The sequence below is a fragment of the Dama dama genome, chromosome 32 (assembly GCF_033118175.1).
Source record: "Dama dama isolate Ldn47 chromosome 32, ASM3311817v1, whole genome shotgun sequence".
Taxonomy (NCBI): Eukaryota; Metazoa; Chordata; class Mammalia; order Artiodactyla; family Cervidae; genus Dama; species Dama dama.
The window spans coordinates 21,926,367-21,943,106 of record NC_083712.1 but is presented as its reverse complement, the minus strand read 5'-3'; the positions used below and the strand labels follow the sequence as shown (position 1 = coordinate 21,943,106).

Genomic DNA, 16,740 nt, shown 5'->3' with positions numbered 1-16,740 from the left:
GTCAATATCTTGTAATAATTTATAATGGAAAATAATTTCAAAAATAATATATGTGTATATGTATTCAGTTCAGTTGCTCAGTCGTGTCTGACTCTTTGTGACCCCATGAATCGCAGCATGCCAGGCCTCCCTGTCCATCACCAACTCCCGGAGTTTACTCAAACTCATGTCTATCGAGTCGGTGATGCCATCCAGCCATCTCATCCTCTGTCGTCCCCTTCTCCTCCTGCCCCCAATCCCTCCCAGAATCAGGGTCTTTTCAAATGAGTCAGATCTTTGCATGAGGTGGCCAAAGTATTGGAGTTTCAGCTTCAGCATCAGCTGTTCCAATGAACACCCAGGACTGATCTCATTTAGGATGGACTGGTTGGATCTCCTTGCAGTCCAAGGAACTCTCAAGAGTTCTCCAACACCACAGTTCAAAAGCATCAATTCTTTGGTGCTCAGCTTTCTTCACAGTCCAACTCTCGCATCCATAAATGACCACTGGAAAAACCATAGCCTTGACTAGACAGACCTTTGTTGGCAAAGTAATGTCTCTGCTTTTTAATATGCTGTCTAGGTTGGTCATAACTTTCCTTCCAAGGAGTAAGCATCTTCTAATTTCATGGCTGCAACCACCATCTGCAGTGATTTTGGAGCCCAGAAAAATAAAGTCAGCCACTGTTCCCCCATCTATTTGCCATGAAGTGATGGGACTGGATGCCATGATCTTTGTTTTCTGAATGTTGAGCTTTAAGCCAACTTTTTCACTCTCCTCTTTCACTTTCATCAAGAGGCTTTTTAGTTCCTCTTCACTTTCTGCCATAAGGGTGGTGTCATCTGCATATCTGAGGTTATTGATATTTCTCCCGGCAATCTTGATTCCAGCTTGTGCTTCTTCCAGCCCAGCGTTTCTCATGATGTACTCTGCATATAAGTTAAATAAGCAGGGTGACAGTATACAGCCTTGATGTACTCCTTTTCCTATTTGGAACCAGTCTGTTGTTCCATGTTCAGTTCTAACTGTTGCTTCCTGACCTGCATACAGGTTTCTCAAGAGGCAGGTCAGGTGGTCTGGTATTCCCATCTCTTTCAGAATTTTTCACAGTTTATTGTGATCCACACAGTCAAAGGCTCTGGCAGAGTCAATAAAGCAGAAATAGATGTTTTTCTTGAACCCTCTTGCTTTTTTGATGATCCAGAGGATGTTGGAATTTCATCTCTGCCTTTTCTAAAACCAGCTTGAACATCTGGAAGTTCACGGTTCACGTATTGCTGAAGCCAGGGTATATGTATTACTGAATCACACACACACAAAAAATTCTACATTTTGAAATTTAAAAAAAAAAAGTCCAACGCATGGAAGTTTCATAATTTCCCCTTCATTTACTATTTTGAGTGCTTACATTATAAGAAAAACCACTACCTGAAGACACAGTGTGATCAATCTTGAGCATGGACCACTAAAGAAAAAGTGGATGACCTTTATAGTAATTCAGGACTTAACAAGGAGCAATGCCTCAAATTAATTTAGAAGGAGTTTAACTGCTATATCCTTAGTTATCTATTTAGTAATAAAAATGATGTCTAAGTATAATGCAATAAAAGGAAAACTTACATTTAAGATTCTTAAAACTAACATTGTAGCAGATGGAAAAATTTCAGAAATGTTGTCAGTAAGATTTTTCTAAAATCAAGTGCCTATAATCAATGCATGTTCACCTCCTCTGCCACGGACAGTAAGTCTTCAATCTGCTTTGTGGGCAGAAAGGGGCAGGCATTTTTCTAGCAGCTTTTGGTAACTAATTAAAGGAATGACCATCCCTTGCTACAGATCATTAATACTTAGGATGTAGTGTACTAACTTTGGGAAATCACAGAATGTCTCCTCACTTCAGGTAAACCTACCAGGGAAGCATTTTAAAGTACAAATCCTAACTGGACAGGCTCCAAAGAAGTCTGAAGGCTCCCCTATCGATTCTAACAGGAATGACAGATTACTCGGAGAACAACCCATCTGCAACACTGGGAGGAGCTGAGCAGGAGAGACATCCCACAGTTCTAAGGATGTCTTCCCAGTCTAATCTCACAGATTGAAATGAATTCCAAGTTAGATACAAATTCTTGTATTTGCAAAATTAAGCCCAAAACATCTTCTAAAATATCAGCAGCTTTTATTCTCTCATTGTGTCTTATGAACACTCTTATGTTTAGTTCTAAAAGTGCACACATAAATAAATGACAGTAGACCTATCTCAAGTCTAATTCAACATCTGATACATCTCATATCTTAGCTGGTGAATTAACCTTAAGTTCTCTACTCCAAGTTTTTTGTTTTTAATTTTCTCTTGAAGCCTGCATAAGCCTTTCCCTGAGGAACATGCACACCAACGGTGCAGGTCTGGGTGACCAGGATGAATAGATGGCACACTTTTGAGTCAAATATGTTAACGTGAGATGAACTCAATCTCACTGCATTAATCTGAGATGAGCTATTCTCAGTAATTCTGAGACTTGGTGCAGAAGTGGAAAAGAGAACATTGGCTAGGTCAAAGTGGACACTACCGATCAATAGATGATTTAAAAATATAAGTATATACACACAACATAATACCAATTACCATTTACTAAGGGCTTCCATATAGCAAACACTATGCTCTTGTGTTAATTTCCTCTGTTGGATTAACACATTTCTTTCTGTCCTAAAACCTCTGGTAATTCTGGGAGGGGTGCTGCCACAAATAATCTCTGGGCAGAAGACAAAAAACTGTCCCAGTGGATGTTTCATGTGCCAGAGGCCATGGAGTGTTTCAGGCTGGAGGGTGCCCTGTGATCATTCTTTATTCCCCGTCAGGGATTTTTATTTACTTCTTTTCACTACGTCCCAGTCCCATTGGATCTGGTTTCAAGATGCGTATGCTATTAACTTAGTTTTATGTTTTGTGTGTCTTGTCTCTTAACCCACAGGCTCATTTTTCTCTAGGAAATACATCCCTCTAGCATTCAAAAGGACCACAAGGCCTAGAATAGTAAGTAAATGTTCTCCTGAAACACACAACGTGTTACCAAGAGGGACCCAGGCCCAAGATCCAGCTGTGGAATATCCACAATATACTCATGAAATTGTCTATAGCAGACTAAAGAGAATGTGGAGAACTAGGATCCTGGGAATGATGTTTTATCCTGAAAGGAGAGTTCACAATTGGATTCCTCTTACATTTATGACATCACTAAAACATACCCCAGAATAACTAATGCCAGTTATAACAGATGTTTATTGAGTGCTCACTATACACCAACTACTGTGCTTATCATTTTATGTGCATTATTTAATTCCATGATTATCATGCCCTGTATGGTCTGTACACTTATTGTTACTTTACAGAGGACAGAGAGGCTAACTGACTTGCCGAAAGTCAATCCCCAGTGAACCTGGGGATTAACAGTCAGGCTTTCTGACTCTATAGCATAACTTTTTTTTGAAACTTTTTATTTTATACTGGAGTATAGCTGATTAACAATGTTGTGATAGTTTCAGGTAGACAGCAAAGGGACTCGGCCACACACACACACACGTATCCATCCTCCCAGCCGGGCGCCACATCACACTGAGCCGAGTTCCCTGTGCTCCGCACAGGTCCTTGCTGTTACCCATTTTAAACACAGCAGTGTGTGCATGTCCATCCCAAACTACCCATTCCCCCAGCCCAAAATAAAATACTTACTCTTCTTAAGAAATTACCTGATTTGTATTCAGGCCAAAAGATTGAGCAAACTAAAAACAGTACGGGAGTCAAGAAGGAAAGGTGGATTGACAGCTCTGTAAGAACTTCAGGAGAAAGTCAGGGAGACTTTTCCCATTCAAGTGCAGGGTCCTCAGCTACATTCAGGTTTGGGGATCAACTAGATCGGGTTTTTATGTAGTTCTGTCTCTTCCTATCCACATGGCCTTATTAGGTAATGTACTTATACCAACTGTTTCTTCATCTTTTGTAAAATGGAGACACGGAGTACAGACTGATAGCATTGTGGCGAGAGCTAAGCAAAATAACCTCTAAGAGGCCTTCTGCTTCACTGCTGGTAATTTCTATCCAATTAGTAGTGAGTAATCTGATTGGGCCCTTGAAAATACAAATATGTTCCTCTGGGATGGTGGGAGGACAAAAGGGAGACAGGAAAATACACACAGGAGTGTATACACACACGCATCTCACACCTCCCGATCACACCAATTACCACTCGCGGAAGTCAAGGACACCAAGAAATGTGGCTACTTGACTCCTAAAAGTAAACATGTGAGTTTATGTTAGGGAATACATGTTTTAGGTTAAATACCAAGAAGTGAAAGCACTGTCTATATGATTACATCAGTGTTCATAACAAACACGAAATGGCAAAACAAGAAACCGCCAAGATCTACCTTCTGGCTTTGAGGCCCTTCCCCCTCGTCGAAGGCCCCGTCCTCCTGCTGGTCGTAGGCAGGGCCTCCCAGGACTCTGATCCTCTTCTCACACTGCTTCTTCGCCACGGTCAGCTGGTTGATGTACCTTTTCATGTTCCTGGCCCTCAGGAGATCGGCCTTCATGGCGGCGGTTTCTTTACCTTGAATGAGACAGATGGGCGGTAGGCAGTCAGAGGACAAAGTACCAAAGAGGGAAGGAACATGGTGACGCTGGGCCAAATTTGTGAAAACTTGGGGCTGAAAGTTTGCCATTTGTGACATGGACAGACCTGGGGGTCATTATATTTAGTGAAGTAAGTCAGAGAGAAAAAAATAAATAAATACTGTATGCTTTCACTTATATGTGGAATCTAAAAAAATAAATGAATGAATATAGCAAAAAAAAAAAAAAGAAACAGATTCACAAGTAATAAACTAGTGGTTACCAGAGCGAAGAGGAGTGTGGGGAGGGTCAACACAGGTGAAGGGGATTAAGAGGTACAAACTACCAGGTATAAAATAAGTAAGTTACAAGGACAGAACATATAGAACAGGAAACAGAGCCAATATTTTATATTAACTATATGGTGTATAATCTATAAAAACAGTGAATCATGATGCTACAGGGCTGTCTTTGGATGTGCCTCTCCTGGACACTAATGGTCTCTGGTGACCAGCTTCCTGAACACACTGGCTAGCTTCCTGTGGGGCTTTAATATCCATTATCTCAGCAGATCCCCCAAGAATCTGCCTGGCTCTGTTCCCTGTCCTCTTCAGGTCCCTAGTTCAGAGCTCAGCAGACATCTCTGGTCATCCTCTTTCTACCTGCAACCTCTACCCTAAAACACCAGTCTTCTCCCGCTCGGCTTTATATTTTTTCTATGGCATGACTGCCATGCCACCTATTTGACTTACTTATCCTCCAAGTATGTCCTCATAAAAGTAGCATTTTGTTTGTTTATACACCACTGTACCACCAGCACCCACAACAGTGCCCAGCAGCACAGTCGGGACTCAGGGAACGCGCTGAGTGGATGCATGATCTGTGTCAAATGCTACCAAGGGTTCAGTATAACAGAGCTAAAGTTCTGCTGAGGCCTCGCTGTGCATTAGGTACTGTGCTCTCTCTCGAGCCCAGGCCGTGAAGGAGACAACCAGGGTGAGACTCCTCACCTCCCGCTTTTTACCTTACTCCAACACGGCGTCTAGCCCTCCCTGCCGCCAATCTGCTGTGGCCAGGACCACAAGTGGACAAGTCCTGTGGACGGCTGTCAGCAGACTCTGGAATCGGATTAGAATTTGGTCTCTGCCACCATGAGCTCTGTGGTCTCAGGGAGACTTTTTTAAAAAATTTAACTTAAAAATATTTACAATGGTTTGCTTCCTTAAGCTGACATTATGTAATCTAAAGCAAAAGCAAAAAATTCATACGAAATTAATTTTTAAAAATGACTAAGCTTCTGGTCTTACATTTAGATCTTTAATCCATTTTGAGTTTATTTTTGTGTATGGTGTTAGAAAGTGTTCTAGTTTCATTCTTTTACAAGTGGTTGACCAGTTTTCCCAGCACCACTTGTTAAAGAGGTTGTCTTTTTTCCATTGTATATCCTTGCCTCCTTTGTCAAAGATAAGGTGTCCATAGGTTCGTGGATTTATCTCTGGGCTTTCTATTCTGTTCCATTGATCTATATTTCTGTCCTTGTGCCAGTACCATACTGTCTTGATGACTGTGGCTTTGTAGTAGAGTCTGAAGTCAGGCAGGTTGATTCCTCCAGTTCCATTCTTCTTTCTCAAGATTACTTTGGCTATTCGAGGTTTTTTGTATTTCCATACAAATTGTGAAATTCTTTGGTCTAGTTCTGTGAAAAATACCGTTGGAAGCTTGATAGGGATTGCATTGAATCTATAGATTGCTTTGGGTAGAATAGCCATTTTGACAATATTGATTCTTCCAATCCATGAACACGGTATGTTTCTCCATCTGTTTGTGTCCTCTTTGATTTCTTTCATCAGTGTTTTATAGTTTTCTATGTATAGGTCCTTTGTTTCTTTAGGTAGATATACTCCTAAGTATTTTATTCTTTTTGTTGCAATGGTGAATGGTATTGTTTCCTTAATTTCTCTGTCTGTTTTTTCATTGTTAGTATATAGGAATGCAAGGGATTTCTGTGTGTTAATTTTATATCCTGCAACTTTACTATATTCATTGATTAGCTCTAGTAATTTTCTGGTAGAATCTTTAGGGTTTTCTATGTAGAGGATCATGTAAGACCAGAAACTATAAAACTCCTAGAGGAGAACATAGGCAAAACACTCTCCGACATAATTCACAGCAAGATCCTCTATGACCCACCTCCCAGAATATTGGAAATAAAAGCAAAACTAAACAAATGGGACCTAATGAAACTTAAAAGCTTTTGCACTACAAAGGAAACTATAAGTAAGGTGAAAAGACAGCCCTCAGATTGGGAGAAAATAATAGCAAATGAAGAAACAGACAAAGGATTAATCTCAAAAATATACAAGCAACTCCTGCAGCTCAATTCCAGAAAAATAAATGACCCAATCAAAAAATGGGCCAAAGAACTAAACAGACACTTCTCCAAAGAAGACATACAGATGGCTAACAAACACATGAAAAGATGCTCAACATCACTCATTATTAGAGAAATGCAAATCAAAACCACAATGAGGTACCATTACACGCCAGCCAGGATGGCTGCTATCCAAAAGTCTACAAGCAATAAATGCTGGAGAGGGTGTGGAGAAAAGGGAACCCTCTTACACTGTTGGTGGGAATGCACACTAGTACAGCCACTATGGAGAACACTGTGGAGATTCCTTAAAAAACTGGAAATAGAACTGCCATATGACCCAGCAATCCCACTTCTGGGCATACACACTGAGGAAACCAGATCTGAAAGAGACACGTGCACCCCAATGTTCATCGCAGCACTGTTTATAATAGCCAGGACATGGAAGCAACCTAGATGCCCATCAGCAGATGAATGGATAAGGAAGCTGTGGTACATATACACCATGGAATATTACTCAGCCATTAAAAAGAATTCATTTGAACCAGTCCTAATGAGATGGATGAAGCTGGAGCCCATTATACAGAGTGAAGTAAGCCAGAAAGATAAAGAACATTACAGCATACTGACACATGTGTATGGAATTTAGAAAGGTGATAACGATAACCCTATATGCAGAACAGAAAAAGAGACACAGAAATACAGAACAGACTTTTGAACTTTGTGGGAGAATGTGAGGGTGGGATATTTCAAAAGAACAGCATGTATACTATCTATGGTGAAACAGATCACCAGCCCAGGAGGGATGCACGAGACAAGTGCTCCGGCCTGGTGCACTGGGAAGACCCAGAGGAATCGGGTGGAGAGGGAGGTGGGAGGGGGGATCGGGATGGGGAATACATGTAAATCCATGGCTGATTCATATCAATGTATGACAAAACCCACTGGAAAAAAAAAATAATAATAATAATAATAAAAAAATTAAAAAAAAATAAAATTAAAAAAAAAAAAAAAAATGACTAAGCATTGAGCACCTCCTTGTGGAGAAGGGATTAGCTTTGCACACATAACCTGCAGGCAGGGAGGGGCAGGGGTTGAGGGCAGGCTTTCTTCTTCTAAATGGGTGAGAGATGAGCTGGTTTTAATGCTGGTGGAAGGAAGCAGTTAAGAAGGAAACAGGCTACAGGTGGGAGGGTGGTACCCAGTGGACAGTGAGGAAGGAGGCTGGCTTTGGGGAAGGCCGCCCCTCCCTGTGGTGACAGGAAAGCACAGGGATGGATGCGGACACCAGCCGGTCTGGACCTGGTGTCGGGAGCTGCAGCAGTTCCCTTCCTAGGGGTCTGTTGTCTGGAAGCAGGGAGTGAGGTTATCCGCTCAGAGAAGTGTTAGCCGTTCAGTCGTGTCTGACTCTGCGATGTTGTGAACTGTAGCCCACCAGGCTCCTCTGTCCATGGAATTTTTTAGGCACGAACTCTGGAGTGGGTAGCCATTTCCTTCTCCAGGGGATCTTTAGACCCAGGAATCGAACCTGTGTCTCAAGCTAAGCAGGCAGATTCTTTACCATGGAGACACCAGGGAAGCCCTCACACACCTGGGGCGACCTCCAGTTCCCCAGAGTGGTCGTCACCACCCTCAGGTCACAGAGTCAGGCCGTGCAGATGCTCACACCCACGCCTGGACAGGCTGCACACGTCCGACAGGAAGAGCTCAGGCCAGGGCCGCAAGGCACGGCCTCCATCAGGGCAGCCTTTCCCGACACACGTCACCAACGGTCAGAGCAGACCTCGGGTCAACAGTCAGCCCCGTTCAAGGGGGTCTATCATGTGTCACAGGGTGCTTTCACACGTGCAACTGAGGAGAAGGGGACGACAGAGGGTGAGGTGGCTGGATGGCAGCATGGACTCAATGGACATGAGTTTGGTGATGGACAAGGGGGCCTGGCGTGCTGCAGTCCATGGGGTCGCAAAGAGTCGGACACAACTGAGCGACTGAACTGAACTGAACTGAACTGAGGAGGCATTTTCATCTGACGGCAATGATGGATTCTGTGTGCCCTGTGCTCGGCTGACAGGGAGGCCCTGCTCAAAGAACTGAACTCAGCATCCCAAGAGGAAAAGTAGTATTTCAGAGCCCTCTTAGTGGGAAGGTAAATGTTTGATGTATGGTAGAAACCAACACAATATTGTAAAACAATTATCCTCCAATTAAAAATTTTAAATAAATTAACTGTTAGTCTGTCTCCAAATTAGCATACTGCAAACTGAAATTATTTATAGGTGTACCTGAAGAAATACACGCTTGGAATTGTGACTTTTTCAGAAAACCTTTGTTTTTTTCTGCTTCCAGAACTCACGTTATTTCCATTATACTTAAGATTCTAAGGAGCTTAAATTCCCACAGCTGCATTCCATGATTCTGCACTGATTACATTTATTTTAAAAAGATTTAAAGCATATATGCTTAAACTAGTTTGCACTGGTTACATTTATTTTAAACATGCTACACATATATTCTTAAACTCTAAATTCTGTGCATAATCTTTAAGCTACTTTAAAATGCGAGGACAAAAAGTTGCCTTTTATAAAATAAACCTAGACCGCAATTTTAACTTTGGGTTAAAACAGGCTAATCAAGAGAGACACAGAGGAAGAAACTGATATACACTTAATACAAACACATTCTTCTCCTGAGAAGGCTTAAAAGTCTTTCTAAAAGGACAAAAACAGGCAAATTCCAAAGGGAAGGGAGAAAGAGAATAAACCTTCCCCTAAAATCCAGCTGCAGAGCTGAGGAAACATCCCAGAGTCCTGCTGGGGTGTCCCCTGCTCATGAATGTGTTCTGTTTGTTGAGAGCCAAAGTCATTGTCCGATCACAAAGCTTGTTGCTAACAAATGCAACGGCAGTTTGTTGCTTAGACACTTCTGTTTATTTTTTGCCTCAGAAAACTAATGCCATGTTCAGGACTTAATGCCTAACAGGGCACTGCTGCAGTGCATGCGACTGTTGTGCAAAAAACCTAGGAAATCCAGCGAGGGAGATGAATACGCTTCTTTGTGACCTGAGGACCTGTCCGGCCAAGAAATCCTCTCATCAAAAGAAGCGCGGGCCAGGGGGTGGACAACACACTGCCCGGTTCACGCCAGCCTCCTGCGGCCGCGTCTGCTGAGCCCTAGGTAACGCCGTGTGCCGTTAAGCCGGGTGAATCACACAACGTTTAATCGAGGTTAAGGAAGAAGGCTGAGGCCACAGACGGTGCCGGGTGATGCACGGGGTGGCAGTGGATCTTTACATGGGTGCCAAGAAGAACACGCGGGTGCCGTAAGTGTCTAAACAACGCATTATCAGTGTTCACTGGCTTCCCTCCTAGCGAGTCAATTCTGCTGAGGTGAGAGCAAAAGGGAAGGGGGTCTTTTGCTGGAAGAGAGATCTGGGTTAGACCTCGGAGGAACCCCCTGGGGACACCACAGGGGACCAGTGACCTACATCACAGAGCCCTCTGGGCCATAAACCTTCCGCCCACGATACAGTTCCTCCTCAAGGGAGCAGAGTGACCTGCTGCAAAACAGAAACACCGGGGACAACCGCCGGGCACTACCTCCAGTGTGGCAAAGGGCAGGGAAGTGACTGAGCGCAAACCAAGACCCCAGGAGCGGCACCAGCGAAGCTGGAAGAAAACGGCACCCCTTGTCTGCCAAGCACTAAGAAGCACCCACAGCAGAGTGTTTCTTTTCTCACGTCAGACTCCAAGGCGCAGCCTAACTGCGGCGGCCTCAACAGGCTGCCTGAGGAATCCCACAGAGGACACATGGTCTCGGAACCAGTGACCTTCCGGGCGGCTAAACCTTCCCTGTGGGGCTGTCCCGTGTGTGGCAGAATGTCTCGCAGCATCCCTGGCCTTTACCACTAGATGCCAGAGGCACCCCTTCCCCCGGGCAACAACCAGAAACGTCTGCAGACCTTCTTCAATGCCCCCTGTCCCCTGGGAGGCAAAACTGTACCCCCCACCGCATCGGGAGGATTACCACAGAGGTGCAGCTCCTAAGGGGGTGCAGGGGGCAAGGCTGTGCTTGCCCACCCCCCGGGGCTCCCCAGCATGTGGTTACGCCCCCCACAATGCACAGGTCTCCTCAGGCCCCCCAAGCAGTGGAGGGAAGGGATTTTCGGGGCTCCTCACTAGCAGAGGTCAGGCTTCCGTCCACACTGACAGGCTGACAAGTCTTGGAAATCTTTTGTGTACAATGAAACAGATGTTTCAGTAAAAGGTCCTGAGAAGGGGGTTCAAGAAACGGGTGTGTATTTATTTAGGGACTAGTGAAGTTTCAGAAGGAGAAATGCTTTTTCTTCTGAACGCAGAGCTGACGGCAGTTCTCAGTAGTTACCGATCGTCACAGACTTTCTCAAAGTTATCTGAAGATCACCTCAAAAGCTGCCCAGGAACTAACGCAATATTTACCTTACTTCTCAAGTTAGGGCTGGTAAGCTTTTAAAAAAAAAAAAAAAAGAACAAGTGGGATTCTCTTCACAGCAAACACCTGAAGTTTCAGAGTCGAGTGTGCCGCTCCCCCTTCAGTAGGAAGGATACTTGAGGAATGAGTAGAGGCCCCAGCAGGAGCTCTCAGCGGAGCCTCTCCTGTTACAAGGGAGAAGAGGAGAGACAGCGAGGGCCGGGCAAGGCCCAGGCCGGGTGCCTGCAGCACACCTTTTATTTGTGTTTCCTTCCTTAAATACATCAAGTGCTGAAACTTCCAGCATTTTCCTCGGTTGAAGGCCCTCCAACACGCTTGCAACAGATTTTTAAAGTAGTAAGGCCCCATCAGTTAAATCCACACGTCAGATTACCAGGAGAGGCCTGCTCCCAGAGTAGAACATGACTTGAGCAGAGAGGAGTCAGAGACTGAAGCCACAGCTCCGGCGCAGACAGCTTCTGAGTTCCGAGCGTGACTCTCAGAGCACCCGCCTGCATGAGTGATCAGGGCAGTGGGAAGAGTGCAGGACACGTGGCTTCAAGCCCCACTAACCACGCGCTTGCTGAAAACCTCTGGACCTGACCTTTACCTGAATAAATACAGGTTCTTAGGACGCACGATGACTGAAGTTTTCTGTGGGGGGAAGGTGGGAGCGGAGTTGGATATATAAATTATGAGACTACAGAGAGCATTCCCTAGTGGCTCAGCCACAATGCGGGAGACCTGGGTTCGACCCCTGGGTTGGGAAGATCCCCTAGAGGAGGACTTGGCAACCCACTCCAGGAATCTGGCCTGGAGAATTCCATGGACTGTGTATTCCACACGATCACAAAGAGTCAGACACGACTCTTTCACTTTCACAAGGAGCATAGGGCTTCCCTGGTGGCTCAGACGGTAAAGAATCTGCCTGCAATGCGGGAGACCTGGGTTTGATCCCTGGGTTGGGAAGATCCCCTGGAGAAGGGCATGGCAACCCATTCTAGTATTCTTGTCTGGAGAATTCCATGGACAGAGGAGACTGGCGGGCTACAGTCCATGGGGTCGCAAAAGAACTGGACGTGACTTAGCGACTAAACCACCACCACCAAAGAGAGCGTAATGGAAGAGGCTGAGCCCCTGGCCACAGGGAGAGATGGGACGGGGCTGCGCTGGATGCTGGCTCCGGGCACCACCGCACTCAGGGTGGGAGGGCTAGGCAGACAGAAACCCTAGCAAGGGCCCTGCAGCAACGGCCTGCGGTGTAAGTCTAGGTCATTCATAAGCTAGAAACTGTGTCACATTACTGCAGTGCTAGGAAACCAGAGCATTAGAAAGGGCTCTGAGAAGTCCCCTGGAGTCTACAGAGTAGCTCCTTCCTTTGGGCAGGGATGCTTTTAAATCCAAAATCAGATAAGAAATATGATTCAAAAAATTATTCCTAATGGAAATCATTAATGGTTTTTATCAACAAGTAACTGTGTGTATACATATTCAGTATATTCTGAAGTTCTTCTACAGTTCTGCTTGATATACTCAATTCCAAAACTCTACTTATACTAAACAAGGCGCACAATGGGCATGTCACCCCCGCGTGTACAGTATTTATACAGAGCAGTTTCTATTAGATCAACATCCTGTCCTTTGTTGCAGTCAGCTAAGTAAATAGTACTCTTGAATCACTTTATTCTTGCTAACATTTCAGAACCCAGAACAGCAGCAAGGGAAAGAAAAAGCCTTAAAGGGAGCTGAAATAGAAAATAATAATTTAGGGTAACACAGGATACAATGAGATGTTCTGGGATTTTTCTTTGAAGTTTCCCACTAAATTGACCTCATACCCCTCTTAACGGGCTGACAGGTTTTGCTCACTACAGATGTGACAGGAACAGGGAAAGATAAACTACGGATACAAAGGGGTCCAGGCATCGGGAAGCTATGGTTTCTCAAGCAGCTGCTCTAGTAATGTCCACTCTCTTAATCACATGTCTGAACTTCCAAAACAGGATTCTGATTCATTCCTGTTGTTACGTGTGCTGACAGGATCCACCCTTCAAAACCACTGACCCAGGGGCCAGGTCTGGGGCAGGGAGGCTCCCACCAACCAGCCCCGTGGAGAACCCCCGCCCCCTCCACTACCTCGCAGGGTATAGCGACATCAGACTAGACATCCGGACAGTAAATCCCACGGCTTGCTTACGGAGCTGTATGGTGATAACTCAGCTGGCTTACACACCTAAGAGAAGCCCATATAATTTGAAATAAAGTTGCCAGTAAATTAAAAATTAAAAAAAAAAAAGAGGGAGCTGAAATACTGGGCTTATTCGCCTCCAACAGCAGAGAAGACGTAGCATATGTCCCATTACTACTAGAATGCCGGCACTTGGCCAGGGTCTTAGTTTGGGCAGCTATAACCATCACCACAGACTGGCTGAGACGGCTGGCTGTAAACAACAGTCTGGAGACTAGGGCGCCAGCGTGGGTCCCAGTGAAGCCCCTCACGTCGGCTGCAGACTGCCAGCTTCCTGCTGGGTCCTCACATGCCGGGGGAGGTTGGGAATCTCTCTGCAGCCTCTCTCATAAGACACCAAGCCCATCCATGAGGGCTCCACCCTCCTGACCAAAGCTAACTTCCCAAATTCCGTGACCATCAAGCAGCTGATGGGATTAGTGGGTAAAAGTCAGGCCTCAGTCAATATGTTTGGCCAGAATGAATGATAAAATAAGGTCAGAGGCAAGGAAATTTTGTGAGCGCACTTAAAACTTCTGAGATCAAGTGCTTCAAAAAATTTATAAATTGTGCAGTATTTATAAATTTGCTCTAAGAACCTGTTTCTCCAAATATTCCTAATTTTTCTTGCTCATAGGACAAAGATCTGAGTTAGATGGTCTCAATTTTTTTTCTTATTTCTATGATTATTTACTTTCCCTAGAACAGTACCAGCAATTAAACTAGTTAAGACATTGTAAAGAGTTCAAAAACCACTTGATACCTTATTTCTTAAAAACATCAAAATTCCAAAAGAAAAAAGCCACCAAGAATCAAGTGAAAATTTCTACATTGTTAAAGAAAGTAATTTGGTCTTCCACTATGAACCTGAAACATTCTCAGAATTTTGTGTGGATTTGCTGGAGTTTATTGAAGCCTCAGAAGCCTTATTTGAATGTTCCTGAATATACAAAGTGAAAAAAAAAAAAAGACAAAGTAAAGAGGTCCCCCTGCCCTCCTGTGTTATCCTGAGAAAAGTCAATGCAGAGTCAGCTAGTTATTTCCTTAAGGTTTCAGAGGGCACAGTTAGGTAATTTCTCCCCACCTGTCACACAGCATTTTCTCCATTGAAATCCTCAAAATACTTTCACAATTATATACCAATTCCTAATCAGTGAACAATTATAATTGAAAAAGACTTGCCTGAAACAAACATATTTATATGCAGCAACAAAATTATGTTTTAGCATATTCATTCTACCTTCATTAAAAAAAAAAGTTCTCATCTCTAGTTTGAATCCCAAGTATTCTTAGGATCTTCCATCTGTCCTTTTTTTTAACACTTCTTCAGTTTACTATTCACAAAGAGAACACGAAACTAAGGCTAAGGAGAAACAACCCTGGACATGAAATGTTTAGAACCGCACACACAGCCTGGCAGCATCGCTAGATGGTCACCTCGAGCACAGCCTGACTGGCCAACTCCAAGGGAACAGTGCCGGCAGGTGGGGTGGCGGGGAGAGGTTAACATCCAGAAGAGGCGCTTCCCAGATGCTCAGCCCGCTGAGACGCTGCCTAGATCACACTCTAAAACAGAGCTCTCCAAAAACTAATAAAACAATTCTATTTGGGGGGAGCCTTTTAATATAAGAAAAAACTATGAAACTATGTTTGTATATAAACCAAACAGCAGCATGATTCTACCCACTGATTTCAATATTCTAAAAATTATGAATACAAAGTTAACCAGGGAACACAGAACTACAAAGGTTTTTGTTAGGATGAAATCATACTTACTTTCTCTTTTGCTGATACAGCAATATTTTAACAAATTTGAAATACTTAAGTGCATACTCATACAGGTCAAAACCCTGACAGGAGAGAGAAGGCGGGGACTAGACCCAGGGCCTTCAGGACGTAAAAGCAAAGAAAACAGACTGGTTCTTACCTTTGTGCCTCTTCAGCTGGGGGAAGCTGCTGATTGTTGTTGCCTGGATTATCTCCACTACAATTTGATACCTGAGTATTGAAAAGGGAGAACAATTAAAGACGGAACAGGAAGGAAAGACCATTTTCATGGAGAATTTCAGACTCTATTTGTACTGATCAACTGTAACACAGTGAATCCTCCCTAAGAATCATGAAAACCATCCAACGCGGATGAAGTCAGCAGGCTGGGTGCTGCACCATGGGCTACTCATTCCCGAGCCCTGAATGCAAGAGTCGTGAACACACCCCCACCTGCATTCCCCGAACAGAAGTGTTCCCACCTGCCCCCCACTGAAGACGGAAACCTGAGGTCATGATCAACTCCTCCCCCTCTTTCGCCCCACACCAGTGCCCTCCCCCCGACACTGGTAACCGGAACCCTACTGATTCTACCTCCTGGACCTGCACTGTCCAGGAAGGTGACCATGAGCCACGCGGGCTACTTAAATCACAATTTTAGTTCCTCGTTGCACCATCCACACTTGAAGTGCTAAGCTGCCTCACGGACCTCATAAACCACACTGGACTGTGCAGATAGACCACTTCCATCTATAACCTTTACGAGAGGTTAACACTCAGGGAATATTCCATCATTATAAGATATGGTGGTTCACAGGACGTTTTCCCCAAGGAGCTGGAAGGAAAGGCAAGTGCGGAAGCTGTGGGTGACGACTCCAGGAATATGTATGTGTGACTGAGAACACCTCTGCTTCAGGAAAAAGAGAACCTTACATTTTTAGACCGAGTACAATCCTCGGACGATGGCTATTTTGAGCACGTTCAAGTCAGGTGGGTTATAAACCCAAGTTCTCAGGGACTATTCAACTATTATTAAGTATTTTCCTAATGAAACTCATCGATCCTGAGTATTTCTCAGCCCTTAATTACACTAAGAATGTGCCTGTAATAAAACTATGTAACATTAACTCTTTATCAGAACACAATCTTAGCAGCATTTTAAGATTTAATGCTACATCTGGCTGACTTCTATTTTTTTTTTTTTTTTTAACCCTGCCACGTGGCTTGCTGCATCCTCATTCCCCAGGCAGGGGTTGAACTCAGGCCCACGGCAGAGAAAGCCCCGAGCCCTGACCCCTGGACTGCCAGAGAGTTCCCTTGGCTGGCTTTTAGAGCCCAAGATA

At 44.2% G+C, this 16,740-nt stretch overlaps 1 protein-coding gene across 2 annotated transcripts in view; it reads right to left on the bottom strand.

Annotated features, from left to right (window-relative positions):
- The window catches only part of SNX25 (sorting nexin 25), a 95,830-nt gene that overhangs the window by 28,720 nt on the left and 50,370 nt on the right, over window positions 1-16,740 (bottom strand). For both annotated transcript variants that reach the window (XM_061134795.1, XM_061134794.1), the window contains exons 6-7: window positions 15,558-15,628; window positions 4,403-4,584 (exon numbers count right to left, since the gene is read on the bottom strand). In XM_061134795.1, coding sequence (XP_060990778.1) covers window positions 4,403-4,584; window positions 15,558-15,628 — 253 coding nt within the window. The remainder of the gene's footprint in view (window positions 1-4,402; window positions 4,585-15,557; window positions 15,629-16,740) is intronic.